General features: G+C 37.8%; 1 protein-coding gene across 1 annotated transcript in view; it reads left to right on the forward strand.

Annotated features, from left to right (window-relative positions):
- The window catches only part of CNTN3 (contactin 3), a 293,100-nt gene continuing 279,436 nt past the window's right edge, over nt 6,809–20,472 (forward strand). Inside the window, exon 1 of the mRNA XM_018038478.1 lies at nt 6,809–6,939. Coding sequence (XP_017893967.1) covers nt 6,885–6,939 — 55 coding nt within the window. The 5' untranslated portion in view covers nt 6,809–6,884. The remainder of the gene's footprint in view (nt 6,940–20,472) is intronic.

Here is a 20,472-nt window from a genome sequence, read left to right on the forward strand (position 1 = left end):
GTGTCTCAGAGTGTTCCGGTAGAATTTTTATATAGCTGATTAATCTACTGTAGTGTGCACAAAAAGAGCTCTGATGCGCTACTGCCTGTGTACACTGATTGCTAAAAGATCAAACAAAAAAAATTAACTGGATGTGAGAAATAAGATGCGTCTCTCCATCCCAAAGACTTTCCTGATCTCAGCTTGTCAAGCTTTTCAACAGTGGCCTTTTCAAGAGCATTTATTAACAATTTTTTTTCTTTCCAACATTCATGTTTTACATTAACCTCCATTTTGATTTATTTTTCATTGATTTCTCATGAAAAAAGAAAGAAGAAATAAATCTGCAAAAAACATACACACACGTACACAGGTACACACCCACACACACACCCACACACACACACACACACACCCCATCTCTATGTTATAAATATCAACATGGAAAGGCAGACACAACACACACAGACAGATTAACATCAATGTGAAAGAAAAAAAATTCCAATGTAATAAAACAAAATGCGTATGAAACAAAAGTTATCTTATGTCAGTTTATCTGTATTTGGAATAGAGAGGTAAGTGGGTCCATAGATTTGATTTATTTCTCAAAAGGTACCTTAACCTACAGAAGGTAATGAATCATTGGTTTTTGCAGATTGTAGTCTAGGTGGAGAGAAAAGCCATAGTCTCTCTAACTATGATGGAAGGTGTTGAAAGTGTTGAGGGTTGGGGAGGAATGATAAAGGTCTGTAAGTGTTCTTAAGAACAGGAGGGGGCTTGCAGCTGTCTTTTGCCTTATTTGCTGATTTTGCTCCTGCAAGCACAGAACTGTTGGTGTGAAGATAACATCAAGCTGGGCTCATTATATTCCCCCACTTCTTAGCTGCTGGACACTTAGAAATTGTAGGGAGAATATATGTGGAATTGTCAAGAATCTTGGACTTGGAGCCCAATGTTCATGTAAATTTCATCCTCGGCTTGTTCAATTTCAGCAGGAAAGAGGTTGAGCATGCAGAGTGGATCAACTACATTTTTGGAAAATGTAGAGATCATGAATGAATGAATAATTATGAATGAAAACCAAGTGGAATAAGAAGCCTGATTTCTGAACTGGCATGATATGCAATCTTATCAAGTAGTAAACTCATTTACTAGCTGACTACTGTGGTCGTATGTTGCACACCACAATGGTGAGGTAATTTCTCTATAAGACTCAAAATACAACACCATATTCATCAGACTTTTATGTATTAATGATTAAACATTTTGGTCTGCTAAACGTCTGTAATCTGCTCAAGGTTTTTTGTGGAGGCTTTTGATATGGGTTGAAAATAATGTATATTCATGAATAGATTTTGTTTCTCAAATATCAGAGTTGGAGGTGATTTTTTTTAGATGTGAGAAATGTGTTAAGCAATGTTTCTCAACAAAATTGCTATAGGGTTTGTCTCTTTGAAGAGGAGAATAATCATTCGGTATCTATTACTCTGATAGAAATGGAGTCAAGTCATTCTCACACCAAAACTTTCCACTGCATGGAGAAGCTTAACTGAGCATTTGTGACGACTGCATTCAAAGTTGTGTGTATGCATTTAATATTATCAAATATATATCAGTATTTCATATCCACAAGCTTAGTAGTACTTTTATAAAGTGTATGACTAAAGTCACAAATTGTCTCTTCCTTTAGAGCATTCAGGAACAACTATTTAGGGCATTTTTGGTTTTTAAGTCCAAGGTCTAGTATTTTTAACTCAGCTGACATTATGAATAGATAGTGCAGTTGTTAATATATATGAATTTGGGGGGCCTTTTAAAGACCACCATGAGAAACGTGCTATGAATATATTAAACTTAAGCCACCAGATGCAAATGTCTATTAACAGAGAAAATTCTAAAGGGTATCTATTTTTTTTTTCCTTGATTTAAAACATTTCTGTGACTAGTAGAATGTTTTTATTATAGCAGATGACATTTTGATTTGTATTTGTCTTGCTTTATTAGCTTCCTTTGTGTTTATTTTGACATGGTGATTTCAGAAGGGAAATGAGCTTTTGGATGACCCTCCTCTCTGTGACAATACTTGGCAGCACTCACAAGTCAGGTCATGATTGTATTAATTACCTTCATTATTTATGAAGTCAGTGCCCCACTTAGCAATGATTAAAAATGAGCAGCACAATTTTTAAAAATAATATTCTTGAATGAGGTTTCTTTTTATCCTCAACTTTATACAGTGTGTGCCTATGTATGTATGTGAGCATATATAAGGATAATGGAATATACTTATTTCTTCTCTTAAATCAGATAGTTTGGTTAGTGTGGTCTAGTTTCTGATTTCTATGAATCTGCAAGAATGAAATTGGTGTCTTGCAGAATGTATTGTCTTTTTACCCTTTTAAGCCTGGTACAGATTATAATATGTCTGATTCAAATGTTCATTATAAATCTGATCATGTTAGCTCCTGGTTAAAATTGTGTCTTATATTCTAAGAGCTTTATCTTGATACTAATATTCTTAGCCAGACACAGAAGCTTGACCCTTATTATATATCTGCTGTCTCATTTCACCCCACGGTGAACTTGGCCATCTGCATTCCATCTCATCAGTCTTCTTTCTGTTCTTACAACAAGTCATGAACGCTGAAGCCATAGGGCCTTTGCATATTCTATCCTTTACAGCGAGAGTTGATTGCCAGAGCATTTAACCAGCAATAGGGCACTGCCACTGACCAACTGAGAGAGAAACGGACTAAAGCAGGGTTCTGGAAGGCCCCTGCTGAGCCAGTCATTAGTCTTTTAGGTGATGCATCTCGGTTTGTGGGCTGGGGTCCTGATCCAGCCTGGGAGGCAAGGTGATAGTTGATGGGAAAAGGTCCAGACAATGGCACCTCACCAGCCTACTTACCAACTGAAGGCCATACTAAGTCTTTGTGTATACCTGGAAAATTTCTTTCTGTCTTCACCTTGCAACACATACACAATCTGATTATATCATATCATATTTTGTTTTCTTCCATTTCGCTTCACTTCTTCAGAGGAGCTTCCCCTGACCTTCCTGATGAAGGTTATTCTCACTGAGGTTTTCATTAGAAACTCTTGTCTGTTCACATTGTACTTTTCACAGTATCTTTCACAGTGGTCAGTTTACAAATAAACTTTGTAAGTAATTGAATCATATGTCACTTCTGTTAGTTTGTATAATCCAGGAGGGCAGGGGTCATCCGTTAACTGACAGTCCCATCTCCTTCAGAGTTAAAATTTCAACACCTAATAAGAAGTAAATATTTATTGAATGAATGCTTAAAAAGACTTTAGAAATTCTTTGAGCATGTTTATATTTTGCAAATGCAACTGATATGCATGTTACTTGTGGGATGCATTGTTGAGTAGATAACATTTCTTTTAAGGGGCCATATTCGTAATGCCTTCTTGCACAGTTTTCTGAAATAACTTTTTAAGTAGTGGTGGCTATATCCCATGCTGTTATTTATCTTTTCTTTTCAGTAGAAATGCTTCTCACTCACTTGATGTCCAGTGAAATGATTTAATCTTCAGAGCTGATTTATTCATTTTCCTTAAAGCTCAGCAAGAAAAATTACTTAAAAGCCTACAGTAATGTACAGGGTGTTGGGAACATTGGAACAGCTAGTGGTGGATTAGCTGTGGTCCTACCTTCAGAGACACTTCAGTCTAGTAATTTTCTCTTTATCCCATTTATAAGCATTTATAATACTTCGTTTTCCCATTGCTGTATTAGCATGTAGACCATATATTTTGCTCTCTGCAGACCATAGAGCAAAGCTTCGTGTTTATTTGGATGCATTTTAATGATTGTGATAATGTTTCCAGAGGCTCTTCTGCTAAAATTTATCCTTGTTTTTTTCTTAAAAATTTCAATAGCCTGTTCTTTTTAAGTCTGCTATTTTGTTATTAACAAATTCTTTGTAAGTACATTTAATGTATAAGCTGGATAGCTTTAACTTCTCAAAGAAGGAAGTATTATTTCAATTATTGTTACATTCCTCAAGGCTTTCCTGTGTTTGAGACTTAACCGTTGTCCCCAGACTTTAATATTCCTTGCAACTGTTCCCTAACTTTTTATGAAGATTTGACATTTCATGTATCATATTGTTGCATTTAATGTTTCCAATGCCTTTTATGAATAACTGTCATTGTATTTATTTGAAATGTTATTTTTTTTTCAATTTTCTATTGTGTATATATTTGCATAGCACAGAAATTGTGAGAAGAGTGACATGCACACTATACTATCCTCACCTACATGATTGTTGTTGTTCAGTTATTCAGTTGTGTCCAACTCTTTGCAGCCCCATTGACTGCAGCACACCAGGCTTCCCTGTCTATCACCATCTCTTGGAGCTTGCCCAAACTTATGTCCATGGAATCAGTGAGGCCATCCAGCCATCTCGTCCTCTGTCATCCGCTTCTCCTCCCGCCTTCAGTCTTTCCCAGCATCAGGGTCTTTTCTGGTGAGTCAGGTCTTCACATTAGTGTGAAGCTTTAGTTTCAGCATTAGCCCTTCCAATGAATATTCAGCATTGATTTCCGTTAGGATTGACTGATGTCATCTCCTTGAAGTCCACAGGACTCATGCAAGGCTGTTGTAAGTGTAATGTAGAATCATTAAAGTTGTTATTCATGTTAATGGCTGAAAATAAACAACACAGGGACTTCCCTGGTGGTCCAGTGGCTAAGACTCTGCAGACCATAGAGAAGTGCACTCCTGGGAAGTGCAGGAAGCCTGTGTTCAATCCCTGGTCAGGGAACTAGATCGCACATTTCAGAACTAAAGATCTCACAAGCTGCAGCTAAGACCCAGCACAGTCAAATAAGTAAATAAGATATTAAAAAAATTAAATATCTTACTGATTGAGCAGAAAAAATGAAGGCAGGCTAGGTAACTGAAACCCTTTGGTCCAGGTAGGGGAAATCAACCACTGGAAAGCTTTGAGAAGCAATGATTGAATGAGGTAGAATATGTGTCCTTCTTTCTATACTTAAATCATTTCATGATTTTGGGCATAAATCTCTTGGAACTGAATGCTATTGAAAATAGCTTCAAAACATCTCAGCTTCATATGCACAGTGTGACAGACACCACATGTGGCTCATTCATATACTCTTTCCTTTTTTACTTCAGTACACACATCACTTCCAGTTGCCACCTAATGCCTTTTCTGATTGGACCTAATAGCCTTTTTTGGCGGGGTGGGGGGGGGGCGGTGCTAGGGCCATTTTGCTGCCCCTTTGAGAGGCTAGAAGTGCTGGGTCATTAATATTCCCTGAAAACAGCCTCCAAACAGCTGGGAGCAGGTATATAAATACCTCAGCTCCCTTGCCCCTTGGCAAGAATAACTGGACAACTCAAGTGTACCTCTGTCATTTCTCTGAGGCATATATTCTACACAAGCTGGACTTCAGAGTTTCCCCAGAAGGAGTAACCTCTGCTTAGCTCTCACATCTTACCTTTTATTGGCTGTCTTCCTTTCTCTTTCACTTCTCCATGTCCCAACTGATTTTATTGTTCACCTCTCATGTAAACTGCTTGCACTTGAATTCTTTTTGCAGTGTCTGCGTTAAGGGGAACCTTAATAGTGAAAAATGGTCACAGATCCCATGTTGGTGTAACCTGCAGTTCTTAGAGGAGTAGTTCTCAATTGTATTTCCATCTATCTCAGATTCCCATAGGCCAAGTCAAAGTTATGCCTAAATTTCAGAATTCTGCTGCAGTTCAACCTCTGCCTCCCCCAAGAATTGTATTGTAAGTGAATAAGAGCAACATCATATAGCAGTAACTGATTTAATAACTTGTTTCAAGTATGTAAGTTGCAAGATATCATGTTTTTACTCTTGAAATTATTATTTGGGACACACAATTCTAATTGAATACATCACATGTCACGGCAAGATCCTATAGTTAAGCACTGCTGAGATTGCTTTCCTTTCTTAGCAACAACTAAGATAGCCCAATCCATAGCAGCTGCTGACTGAAAGTTATACACATTCTCTGCTAAAATGGCTGACATTAGAGTCATTAATTCTCCTGTGTGGAACCAGTTTGAGTTTCAGCAATCGAAAAGTGATTCTCTGATTTGATGCGTGTGTGCATCTAGCCTACTTGATCGTTAACCATGCAGTTGAGGTAGTTTCAGATGGCCACCAAAAATGATACAGGATATTCACATAATTATCTACTCTTAGCCAGCACATGCAAGTTTATGAAAATCCAAGAAAGCAAAAAATAAGGTAGTTCCATTTGCAAGATTATCTGACTGAACAATTTTCATTGTTAGATTTTTATTTCTTTTATGAAGCATATGTAATTGAGGGCTTTCTACAGTTGTTCCTGAAAACAAAAAGGCTTAGGATGATCGTTGACAATGTTATTTATATGCCTTATGAAGGATTAAGAGACTATGAAAAGCAGTGCTGCAAGACATCTGCTGATTTGACTCATTTAGTTTAACCAAAATTATTACCATGAAAGAAAGTGAGAAAAGCTTTAATTTCAAGGCCATATTTTATTTGTTATGATTACTATCAAGCAAAGTTTTAATGTTTAATATTTTAGTTTTGTTGGACATTCCTAATTTTGTGAAGCTTCCTCCGTATGCCTATCAGTTACATAAAGAGCTTTTTAAGTATCTACATACCATACATATTTATTTGCATCAAAAAGATTCATTTCATTTGGGGATTTTGGGTGTTGTGAGTGGTACAGTTTTATGAGAAGACGAAAATCTACGTTTTAAAGCAATTCATTTTTTAAAAGTCTGACTTCTTTGTATATATATTTTACAGATTAAAGGATTTACCTGAAGACTAAGCATTCTATTCATCGGAAACTGGACAAGAGTTACTCTTGCTTTTGGAAGTTAAAGATGTTGTTGTCATGGAAGCATTTGATCCTCCTCCCATTCATTGGCTGCCTAGGAGGTAATAATAAACTGTATTTTCTAAGTTGAAGTTAGAACTACGCTTGAGTCATATGTTAAATAATTTTTAAATGTTGAACAATATTCCACAAATCTTTTTTTTTTTCCCAGAAAGAAACTACTTTTCTGATAAATGGAGTCTTGTTTTGCCTCCTAATTTTTGCAAGCTATTTTTCGTTCATCACAAATATAGTGTCACTTACTAAAACAGATCTAGTTTAGTGTTATGAATATAACAATCAGAACTTGAGAATAGTAGTGTATGACATTTTTTCCAAAAAGGCTCAATCTTGTAAACTTTAGTATAAAGGAAGAATATAGATTTTTAGGAATTTCAGTATTTTCATGTCTAATCTTAAAACCAATACAGTTTTTCTTCTCCAAATAACTTATTTAAGGGAGTAAAAATAAAGATAGAATTTTAAAGTTTCAAACTTTGAAAATTTGTAGCTTGGAACAAAACAAAAAAGGGAAAGATTCTCCTATATCCACCATACAAAAGCAGCTCATAAAATGTGTTTCATTTTGTTCCTTTTGTTTCATTTTCTAGAACAGTAAAGGAGTAAAGACAAAGATTGCTTTAAATGAAGTAATATATGTACAATGATTAATTTTTTTTTGCTTTTTCATCTTATTGCTTTATTTCTTTTTATTATAAAATTTCTCTGGTACCTAAGCAGTTGAAAGAATGGTACGATGAATACCCACATACACACCATTTTATTGTATCTTTAATTATTCTATCTGTATACATATATGTGTGCATTTTCCATTTATTGATAGATTGAGTACACCAGTTGAAAGTAGGTTACAGAAGTTTTCACCTCTCACCCCGCACAATTTAAGCATCTGTCTCCTGAGAAGATGACCTATTTTCTAGACGAACAAGTTCTTTTTGATACTTAGGGAAAGTGGCCTGTCATTTTTCTTTTCTAAGAGAAGGAAATTGGTGTGGAATGAGGCCAAATGCAGTGTCAGGTAAAACATATGTTACTTGAAGACATGTTTGTATTGGAGTAGACTTCTGAGCCCTTAAGTCAAATTTTAAACATTCTTAAAGTATTTAAATGATACTTAAACCTCCAACTTTTAAAATAAGCTTTTTTTTTTTAAGCAGGTTTTTCCCTGATGCCTCAGTTTTGTTTTCTAAGAGATTTTCTTTGCCATTAACTTAGCACTGAGCAAAAAAGGAATAATTATTTTAAATTTTTACTGTTTTAAATAGTCTTTGGAGATGATCAACACAGATATGAAAGCAATTTTTTCTTGCACATTTCCTTCATTTAAAAAAAAATTAAAATTTGATTTCTGTTGTCAAAGGAGAAAAATGAAAGGAAATATACTTAAGCAGTATTATTATTCACAATGTCAACTTTCATAGAAACAACAGTGAAATTTTACAGTTACTTAGAAGCACGTAGATATACTCAGAAAGTAGAAATATAGCTAAAGGGAGTGAGATTAGTGTGTCAAAGGTTTAAAATTTTAAATTGTAATTTGGCACTATGTACAAACTGTATTGCTTGCTTTCAGTAACTTAGAAATGTTTTGCACTTATGATACTGCTTTCTTATAGAGAAAGCAGTAAAAGCAGTATTCATTTACAAAATGTTAAGACATTATTTAAAAAGTTTTAAAGGAACACTTGATTTTCTAGGTATGTTAAAAAACTATAAAAGTTGGTAAAGGAGAATTGGATTAACATATGACAAATTATATATAGAGTATTACTTACAGAATTGGTAATCTTTACAATTACAGTATGGAGAAGAATTTATCTCTGACCAATTTTCTAAAGAGTATTGATTGCATTACAGTTCTTTATATACTGAATATTGGTAGTCTTTTTGCATTTATATAAAATTTAGATTCAAAAGCTAGCTTGTGAGTATGATATTCTGTTAACCAATATTGGGTCACTTTTTAAATATTTAATTTAAAATCTGTTCATGATGTAGTAGGTATCTATAAATAAATACCAAGTAAAGACATATTATGTGGATTCACTACCTAGAGTTTATCCCAAGACATTAACTCAATAAATAGAGCAAATGCTTGATAATTTTGACTTTCTGTTTTCTCAGATCTAAGCTTTCTGTCATCCATTATTTTGTGCATTTTAAAAACGATTTCCTTCTATGGTTTTGTCTCTGCATGTTTCTCTCTGGAGCAAAGAGGCAAATTGCAATTTTGAGCTGGCAGTTTTTTCCTAAGATGAACATGAGCATTTTTTCCTCAAAAAAACCAGGCTGCATTCATTCTTTAAAAAATGTTTATTAAGCATGTATTATATGTTGTACATTGTTTCCAGTGAAGGAAAGGGACAGAGATCTGTGCCATGTAGGTTGTGGTAAAGAATCACACAGGGTTAGTAGATGATGGCGCTATGAGGAATACTAAGCAGCATAACATGAAAGTTTGGGGGCTGGGACGTGAGTTACCATTTTAAATGAGGTCTTCAGATTCATCCTCATAGAGAAGATGATGTTTGGCGCAAAGACTTAGCAGTGAACGACCTGACCTTGTGGGTATTTAGGGAAGAGAGCTTCAGGCAGAGTCAGCAATCCATGCAAGTGTTTAATATATGACATGCTGAGTATTTCTTGAAATAGCAGGAAAGTTAGCCTGGTTGGATATGGAAGAGTTATGGAAAAGAAGTAGGAGGTGAAAGTCAAGAAGTAATGTGGAGATGGATGCAGCAGAAAATGAAGGCCTTGTGTATCACTGAAAATATTTACTGCTCTTGCTTTGAATGCCCTCAGGAGCCATAGTGTGATTTGATCAGAACAGTGATGTAATTTGGCATATTTTTTTTTTTTTAAGGCCCTAGCTGGATATTGTGTTGCGGATTGATTGTAGAAATACAGGTGAGCAAGCAGAGGCTGCAGTAGGAAGTTAATGCCGTAATCAGGGTCGGGATGTTGGTAGCTGACTTCAGGGTGGTAGCAGGGGTTGTTGATGTTCAGTTGCTAAGTTGTGTCTGACTCTGTGACCCCATGGACTGCAGCATGCCAGGCAGGCTTCCCTGTCCTTCACTGTCTCCTGGAGTTTGCTCAGACTCATGTCCATTGAATTGGTGATGCCATCCAACCATCTCATCCTCTGTCACCTCCTTCTCCTGCCCTCAATCTTTGCTAGCCATCAGGCCTCGGCTCTTCTCATCAGGTGGCTAAAGTATCAGGGTGGTAGTCAGATTTTGGATATATTTCGAATGTATATTCATGAGGATTTGTGGATGGGATGTATGTGGGATATGAGAAAAAAGGCTTGAAGGTGACCTCAAGGCTCAAGTGTCACCTTGAGTCCACTTGAAGAGGTTTACTTTGTGAATGAAATGAAGAACCGGCAGAAGACAGGGATGAGTTTTCCAAACTGAAAGTCATTATGAAGTAAGGGATTAAAAGATCAATTCTTTGGATCATGTCAAGCATTTTTATTAGAATAAGTGAAATAAGCATAAACTATAATGTATCAGCATTCACTGTCATTTAGTAAATATAGTCTGCTGAGCACTTCTAGGCATTTGGGAGATGCCTGTGAACAAAACAGACAGCATCCCAGTCCTCCTAGAGCGTCCCTGTCCTCTTAATATATGTGAGTTGAGTCTTGTTCTTACATACGTCTCTTACTGAGTTGCTATGAAAAAAGTTGAGAACTATGTAGAAAACAGAGAGTTAGAGATAAGAACCCTCCAGAAGTCTAAGAAACCAGAAAAAGAAGCAACCCTCAGATGAGGAAAATAATAGTGAGGACTTCAAAATTAGTAATACTAACAGTACTCATTAATGGATGCTTAGGCACTGTGGAATATCCTTACTTAGGTCATCTAATGAACAAAAATACAGTGAGACAGATATTATTTCTGTTTTGTAAGTGAGGAAATAGTCCCTATGAGTTTAAGTAACTTGCCTTGTGTGTGTGTGTGTGTGTGTGTGTACAAACACATACATAGGCTTTCCTGTGAGGAAACAGTCCCTATGAGTATAAGTAACTTGCCGTGTGTGTGTGTGTGTGTGTGTGGTGTATGTGTGTGTGTGTGTGTGTGTACACACACACACATAGGCTTTCCTGTGAGGAAATAGTCCCTATGAGTTTAAGTAACTTGCCCAGTGTGTGTGTGTGTGTGTTTATACACACATACATAGGCTTTCCTGTGAGGAGGCAGTCCCTATGAATATAAGTAACTTGCCCAGTGTGTGTGTGTGTGTGTGTGTGTGTGTGTGTGTGTGTGTGTACACACACATACATAGGCTTTCCTGGTGGCTCAAACAGTAAAGAATCCACTTGCAATGCAGGAGACCTGGGTTTGGTCCCCGGGTCAGGCAGATCCCTTTGAGAAGGGCATGGCAACCCTTTCCAGTATTCTCACCTGGAGAATCCCATGGACAGAAGAGCCTGGTGGGCTACAGTCCATGAGATCACAAAGAATCAGAAACAACTTAGTGACTTAACACACAAGTTCCAATCTTTATGGTTATCTCAAGATTTCTTTTTATCTTTCCAATCAGAATATAGCTCCCTAATCACTAGAATTTATCACTTCAGTAGTTGGTCTTCTGGAATGAAGTCAGAGGTATATGCCATGGGTTAAAAATTACCAGGACCCAAAGAAATCATTGTTTTCCTCCTTCATTACCTAGTAATTCATTGCTTAGCTGTTTTAGATACTTTTTATGTTCACTGTCTGCCAAGCCACTAGCCACATATGCTAGCTGAACACTTAAAATGTACCTAGCCCCAACTGAAATGTGCCCCAGTGGAGACTGTAAAATGCATCCAGAATATAAAAGACTTGTTACTCAAAATATTGAGTTAAAATAAATTATTTAAATATCTCAATAATTTATATTGGATTAAATGCTGCATTGATAATAATTTAGTTATATTTGATCAAGAAAAGCATTATTGAAATAAATTTAACTTGTCTCTTTTAACCTTTTTAATGTGATTACTAGAAATTATTATATATATATGTATAACTTGTTGTTATATTTCTGATGGACAGAACTGCTCTTGATATTTTTAAAATAGAAACTTGACCATCTTGCAAAGGTCTTCCAATATCTAATATCTCAAAGTAGCCTACATCTAGGAAACTAATGAGAACTTTCTAATTTCCCATGAAAAGTTATAAATATTTCCTGAGTGTTAGCAGCAAATATTCAATCCTTTGTCAGATGAGTTCAGATTTCAGGTATCATTGCTTCCTGAGAGTAGATAAGATAAATCCTTCATCAGTGCATGTGAAAATTCTAAACTTTGCAGAAAACATTTTGTTTTGTTTTACTTAACCTTCCAATGGGTCTAGCAAGGTTTATAGGTGTTTTGAAAAGAGAAACATCCTTGGCTAACGGAAATTATTGTTGATGCCTAGTTTAAAATGCCACCCTGGAAAATATCACATTTCTGTAAAAGTTCTAGTGTTCTTATCTCATCAGATTATTCTCTTAGATTTGTAGTCAGCAGTCAACATATTGGAATCTATTATTATTTTGATAGTACCTAGAAATTACCCAAGTAGTAATTAGTGAATGAATGGAAGAAGCCATCAGTCCTAGAAGGGATTAGTCATAGAAGGGAAGATGATATTTAGTTGTCCTTAACTTTCTTGTAGTGGATATTCTGTTGGTGTCTCCAGTATCAACTGTTCACTGCTGTCATGAAACAGCCCTGAGGCCTGGAGACTAACCCATGCAGAGCTCTACAGATAGATCCCTCTGATTTGCCCCAGTGATTGGCCTAAGCCACTGAGCTTAAGGGTTTTTTTGTTTTGTTTTTGTTTTTTTGTTTTTGACATACGATTTGATTAAATCAAGGGCATTTTGTTCAAACTTTAGGAAAAGTGCCCTTTCTCCTAGTGTATCTGAATGAGGAGTCCTGGCATCCTGGCTGTGTCAGGTGTCCAGCCTACAATCACCTGGGAAGCCAGCCTGAGGGCAAAGCTGACTCTGTGCATTCAGATCAGAGAAATCAGAAGACACCAGCCCCTTGATGAAATCATGTTGATATGCCCCCTCTGGCTTACGCATCATCCAAAGCAAAAAACACCCCTCCTCCAGCCCCTGTAACCTGGCATAACCCTTTTGCCACAGAGCTGCTTGACCTATGTTTACCTCTTCAGGACCTACCAAGGCAGTGAAGGTTGTGTCCACTCACAGGTATCCCTGAATGCATTATAACTGAGAGAAGACTTCAGCTTTATGAGAAGATTTAGATCATCTAGATTAAATCGTTTTTAAAAATTGTTGGTATTATAACCAACAATTATAGGCTGAGGCTAAAATGTGTGATCATTAGGCATGAGCCTTGGCTTCCTTTTACAGTATAGATTTAATAATGGACAGCATGTACAAAGAAAATTCACATGTTTGGGCTGCATTTGCACATCATAAACTCTGCCTGTTTTAAAGCCAATAGTTTGTGTGCAAATACAAACCAAATTGAGCTTCTTGGCACACATCTTAGAGTGCCCTCAGTCATAGATTCTATCCTGTTCTTTGTCATCTTAACATGAAAACTTTCTGCACTAGTCTTTCATCCAAATAGTGATTAAGGAAAGTTTGGAAACAGAATACACATTCCATGTTCTCTTTGAGATAATTAAGGAATATTGTTCAATTGGTTTAATAACTGCCACCCTTGAAATCACTGAGAAAATGAGTTTGTGGTATTGGGTGTGGTGCTTCTAGTAAACTGTTGCCACAAACTCAAATAGCTGTCATTTTTCTGTGTGTGTAATATGATGTTATGCATTGATACTGGTGAAACGGAGACGTCACTGATCTCTGCTTATAAATCTTGGCGTCTGCCATGATTTCACTAGTAAACTTATTTCAAATCATTCCCTCAGTTGCATCACCCTAAATCTTGAATTGCTTTTCATTTGTACTATTTATATCTTGACAGTTTATCAGAGTATGCATGTGAAAATCAGGGAGAGGAAAGCAAGCATCATTGATGTGTTTTGTTCCTGTAATCTTGATCTCCAAATAATGGATTTTTGTAAGCTTTGTGGTGACTGAGAGGGCTTTGGGCTGGGGGGACTTAAAAAATAACGTATGTTGGAAATGCTGTTAGAGTTCAACAAGCACATAAGGTTAAATAAAACCCACAATTTTATTTAGCTGTTAAAATAGCTATTGTCTCAAAAGTTTCTGTTGATTAGTTCACTGACTCCTGCAAATAAAGTGCTCATTCAAACCAATTTAATTGACTATTGCCTAAGTGGTAAGCAGTCTTAAAGTACTCATCACATGAAAGTGTTTTTAAGTACCCCTGTGCAAATTATGTCTTCTATGAATTGTGTTAGCAGAGCTAAATGGTCTGGGGATGTGAGAGTGCATTCTTAAGTATTAGCTCATGAATAATGTTGAACTTTGAGTATAAGACAGTCACACATGTATGTATACATTTATACAAACCACAGCAAAAGGAATCTTGATTCTAGTCAATAACACATTTCTTTTTCCTTTTGCAAATATGCCTGTAAGCAGAGAGAAGGCAGGGTTTATGCTGTTATAATAAATTATACTTCCTCTTCATTGTCCCCTTTTCTCACCTTATCCCTACTCCCACTTTAGTATATGTTACCATGGACAGCTCTTGTCTTTATTATCTCTCATCTCAACTATTGCCCTGGCCTTGCTCCTCCTCTCTGTGCCTGCTTTTCCTTCCTTTCTGCAGTGCGTCTCATACATTGCAACCAGAGTTCTCTTTTTGTGCAGCCATCCTGCAGGCATTTACGGAGTGTCTGCTTTGTGTGAGGCATTGCGATAAGTGCTTTGGAGGAGTCCAAGATGAATCAGTCAGGTTGCCTTCTGTCTGAAGAAGGCATATGCAGACAATGAGAGGAGAAAAAATGCCAAGATTTTTGTTCTTCAGTCACTCAGTCATGCCCGACTCTTTGCGGCCCCGTGGACTGCAGCACGCCAGGCCTCCCTGTCCTTCACCATCTCCCAGAGCTTGCTCAAACCCATGTCCATTGAGTCAGTGATGCCATCCAACCATCTCTGTTGTCCCCTTCTCCTCCTGCCTTCAGTCTTTCCCAGGACCAGGGTCTTTTCTAACGAGTCGTTGTCTTTTCGCATCAGGTGGCCAAAGTGTTGGAGCTTTAGTTTCAGTATCTGTCCTTCTAATGAATAGTTAGGATTGATTTCCTTTAGGATTGACTGGTTTGATCTTTCAGTCCAAGGGACTCTCAAGAGTCTTCTCCAACACCGCAGTTCAAAGCATCAATTCTTTGGCGTTCAGCCTTCTTTATGATCCAGCACTCACATTTATACATGACTACTGGAAAAATCATAGTTTTGACTATATGGACCTTTGTCGGCAAAGTGACATCTCTGCTTTTAAATATGCTTTCTAGGTTTGACATAACTGTTCTTCCAAGAAGCAAGCATCATTTAATTTTGTGGCTGCAGGTTTAGGATCCTATTTAAGAAAAGTGGGCTTTCCTGGTGGCTCATACAGTAAAGAATCTGCCTGTACTTCTGGAGACCTGGGTTTGGTCTCTGGGTTGGGAAGACCTTCTGGAGAAGGGAATGGCTACCCACTCCGGTATTCTTGCCTGGAGAATTCCATGGACAGTGGAGCTTGGTAGGCTACGGTTCACTGGGTTGCAAAGAGTCAGACATGACCGTTGAAATGAATGGACAGAAAGTGTTGCCCTAGAGAGACTGGGCTGCTGAAAGGAAAATGATGCCTGTGACATAGAGCCACTTTGAATTCAAAAAGTATGAGGCTTAATTGGTATTAGCTTGCTTAGAATTGCCTTGATGGGCCAGCTGGCTGAGGGATCACATTGCTGTTCCTAATAAAATTCTAGCCCTGGCCTCTGTGTTTATCTCCCTTGCTTTCCCTCTTGAGGACTGTCAAGTGCTTTCCTGGAATAGACTGTGGACACACACTAATGTGTATTGCTTCAAGTGACTGCTGATTCATCCCACCCATCGCTGAGTGTTGGGAGCTGGGTTCTCGAGTGTGTGTATGTACCCTCCATACTGTGCCTGTACCGTCTTGCTAATCCGTATATGAGCCTGACTGGAAATGCCCACCAGTGTGGAAATCAGCCGTTTCCTCACAGATATCAGTTGTCAGTGCCTCTGAGCTTACCTAAAAATTATGACCGTCATTGCTTGGCTGTCCTCAGTGCTAGGCACTGTGCAAGGTATTTTACTACGTGTTTCTGTAATTCTCACATCATTTTATTTCTTTGTGACTGTGCTAGGTGTTCATTGCTGCCTGCACGTGGGCCTTTCTCTAGCTGTGGCAAGCAGAGGCTACTCTAGTTATGGCGTGCAGGCTTCTCGTGGTGGTGGCTTCTCTTGTTGCGGAGCACTGGCTGTACGACCCATAGACTTCGGTAGTTGTGATACATGGGCTCAGTGGTTGCGGCACTTGGAGTTAGTTACTCCATGACAGGTGGCATCTTACTAGCCCAGGGATTGAACATCTGTCTTCTGCATTGGCAGACAGATCCCACTCCAGTACTCTTGCCTGGAAAATCCCATGGACAGAGGAGCCTGGAAGGCTGCAGTCCATGGGGTTACTGAGGGTCGGACATGACTGAGCGACTTCACTTTCACTTTCATGCACTGGAGAAGGAAATGGCAACCCACTCCAGTGTTCTTGCCTGGAGAATCCCAGGGATGGGGGAGCCTGGTGGGCTGCCGTCTCTGGGGTTGCACAGTGTCGGACACGACTGAAGCGACTTAGCAGCAGCAGCAGCAGCAAGCCATCAGTGAAACCTTCTCATATACTTTCTGTCTTTCGTTTTACCTCCGTTTTAAAACTTCTTTTTCTTTTGCTTAATATATCATTTGGATCCCATGGCAGTGAAAAAAATCACTGACAGGTATTCCATGGGGATCCTTTTCTCCACTTCATCTTTTCCAGTGACACCCACATCCCAGTACCCTCGCTGTTTCCATACATGCATAGCTTGGTCATAAGAAAATGTCCATGCAGAGGGACTGTTTTTTCATCCATATTACTTTCAAAGGAATTCTCACACAAAACACTGCTGCATATTTTAATTGGGGAAGTGGCATGGCTGCTTGTTCCATTTTGTTAGTGAACCCTAAGGTACCCTGTCTATACTTCCTCCTCACCAAAGATCATACAGATCCAATTTATCTTCATGTCGCAATTTATTTTGCACATCGCTTTCTTTGAACACCAGTCCTCACTTTAAGTTTGAGACAGTGTCAAGAGACAGAACTCCGAGTAGACACGCAGCACTGTGTGCTTACTTGCTCAGTCATGCCTGGCTTTCTGCCGCCCCATGGACTGTAGCCCGCCAGGCTTCTCTGTCCTTGGAATTCTCCAGGCAAGAATACTAGAGTGAGTTGCCATTCCCTTCTCCAGGAGATCTTCCCGACCTAGAGGTCTAACCTGGGTCTCCTGCACTTCAAGCAGATTCTATACCACCTGAGCCACCAGGCAATGCATGCAGCCCTAGATGTTATTTTACAAAAAAATAGTTTAAATTTAAAATTATTTAATGAGAACAGTATGTGGTAGGGAGCAGTTGAATTATGGATACATCTTTACATGTATAAGTATCTGTGTGTATAATTTGAAGAAACTATAGGAGACGATAGACTTTTTATCTGTTTTTTTTTTTTTATAGCTTTCCATGAGCTTAAAGCACTATCACGTTATTGAACAACTTTTGGACGTTTTATTTGCCAATTGTGGAGGTTTAGCTTTTTTGTGTGTGTGTGGTTGGTAATTGTCCAGTGATTGCCAGTTTTCTTTTATTCTTTTACAGAAGGGTAACTAACAATGCCCACAAGAAACACCACAATTATTGCTTTGAAGGTTGTCAGTGAAAATAAGAAGGCAAATGACATTTGTAAATGGCTGAAATGTTAGGATTTACTTGTCCCTCAGTAGATACATATAATTGTTCAACATCCTTTTTTATTTATTATTTCTTTTATCTTTCAAGTAAATGGCATAATAATTGGAGCCTGAAATAACTGCCATTGCGTTGCCAAAGAATTGTGCAGTTTTGCATCACTGTGATACTTCTACTTATAAAATTCCATGTTAGAAGGTTAAGATCAAAGTATTGCTGATAATAAAATGTTTGTTCAATGTTCTATTCGTTTTGAAAAGCATCTGGTGAATGTGAAGTACTGCTTTTTGGTCAGACTGTATTTTGGGCATTTATTGTGTAAAAAGGAGGAAAACAATAAACTTGATCTTGGCAAAAAAGGGAAAGACAAAAAAATCTACTTTATCCCTACTAGATTTACCAATGCAAATGTGCTTCCTCTTCCAACTTCTGCCTGGCAGCTGAGGAATTAAGCTCTTATCTTAGTAGGATAAGAGTCACCAGTTAGGTTTACTTATTTATAAGATTGCTGGAGACAAAGGTAATGTTCCCACCTGTCACTTAAACAGGCAACTTGTTCCTTTTAACTAAAAGAACAGTTTAAAAAAAAAAAAAGAACGAACGAAGGAGGGCTTTCTCAGGTAGATCTGATGCTGGGCTTGTGTTGAGTGACCTTGGGAGGCTATTTCAAGGAAGAAGTGGCTCTTTTCTTGGTCTTACTGTATAGTCACTGAGAGCCTCATCATCTGTGGTCAAGAAAGAAAATTCAAGGGATGGTGTGAGATGGTCTGGTGGCTCATGAATTCACATTCTCTGAACCCTTGACTTAATTCACTTTTTTTTTTTTTTTAAACTTGAGAGTGGAATTTGTAAGCTGCTATTTTGAGTGGCTCTGATGACTAATTTAGTTAATTCCAAGCATGTGAACTTTATTTGCTCCTCTGATCTTACAAGCAAGGAGGGGTGGTGAAGGATACTGTTGGCTGGACTTAAGGCATCCAGCAGTGCTGGGATTGGTCACTACCATTGTGACATTGATTGCTACTGCCTATGGACATGGGCTTCCCTGGTGGCTCAGATGGTAAAGCATCTGCCTGCAATGAGGGAGACCTGGGTTTGATTCCCGGGTCGGGAAGATCCCCTGGAGAAGGAAATGGCAACCCACTGCAGTACTCTTGCCTAGAAAATTCCACGGATGGAGGAGCCTGGTGGGCTACAGTCCACAGGGTCGCAAAGAGTCGGACACGATTGAGAGACTTCACTTTCACTTTCATGGACATGGGGCATTGGTAAGTTTCAACAGTTGTTCAGAGAATTCATGAATACTGGGAAGAGAATTTCCCTGTTCTTCCCTCTTCACTGTGGCAACATACAGTCTCTTGTTCTAAGAATCTGCCCACTCAAAGGGCAGTCTCATGTGCCACCCAGGTAAGTTTAAAGAAGAATGGCAGTTTTGTGTTTTTCTGTGTGTGTGAATTTTTATACTAGCATTAAGTTTTCGTAGCAGGATTCCTGGAATTTTAGTCTATACCTACTTGCATAACTACATGTTCTTTCACAGGATTTTAAGATGCTTTGATTTTTTGACTCTATAGGAAAACAGCTTTTCATTCTGATCTCATGAGTATGTGTGTGTGCACACACTTAAACATGATATTTAAACTCAAACATTTGTATAAGAAATATAGAAAAGTGGTCCATGCAGAGCATAATTATGTAGGTAATTATGGAATATTGGACATTGAACAATGTGATGCATGGGTTTCTGAGTGCCCATCTATCTTTTAGTTAAGAAATAATATTTACTACAGCATATTCAATGCCACACAAGTCTTTTTTATGTGCTTGATTACACAGCAAAGTAAAATGAGGATCCTCAGTGCTGTGGCAGTTGTTTCTATTATGGGAGAAGAGAGAAGATACACATCCTGCTAATAGCAATATAAGAGAATCCCATGGTTTTTTTCTGCTTCATGGGGTTTTTGAATGCTCTTTGCTGTTACTTTGTTGAGTTTTCCATTGACACTTCATTGGTGAGTAATTATTTGAAGACAGAGTGGAAAGTAAATACTTGTTGGAGAATTGTCTCTCAGTGAGAACTGATGTCATGCATGTCATGAAGATTCCATATTTTAAAACTTTTTGAAGTAATCACCCTCCACAGGCACCTTTTGTCTTTGGAATAATACTTGCAATTATTTGCTCAAACCAGGTAAGTGAACAGAGGTGCCAGTGTTCACAACCATCATGAAAATAAGGAAAATTTCATCCTATTTTTCATGCCATGTAGATATGAGACTCTAATGAATGAAGTCGTTTATTAGGCTACCTTCTCATAAATTACTAGTCCTCAACCAGAGATAATTAAACATTTGACATGAGGGCTAGGCAAAAATATGCAGTAACAATACCATTTATGATACTGCTGCTTGCTATATTAAAATTTTTTGCTTATCTTTGTATCAAAAGCCCTATAATATTGGTATCATTCCTGTAGAGCAGTAGAGAATTCAGGGACTCAGAGAGCTAAAATGACTTCCTAAACCTAGATAGAAGTATTATAAAATAAATCTTGTTTCTCACAAGGCAAAGTCACTCTTCTGCTAACAGACGTGGCTTTTCCTAAAGCCGTGGTCAGCATACTTTTTAATAGAATGTTCAGATAGGATGTATTTTGGGCTTTGCAGTCCATAT

This window comes from Capra hircus, chromosome 22, assembly GCF_001704415.2.
Source record: "Capra hircus breed San Clemente chromosome 22, ASM170441v1, whole genome shotgun sequence".
Lineage (NCBI taxonomy): Eukaryota > Metazoa > Chordata > Mammalia > Artiodactyla > Bovidae > Capra > Capra hircus.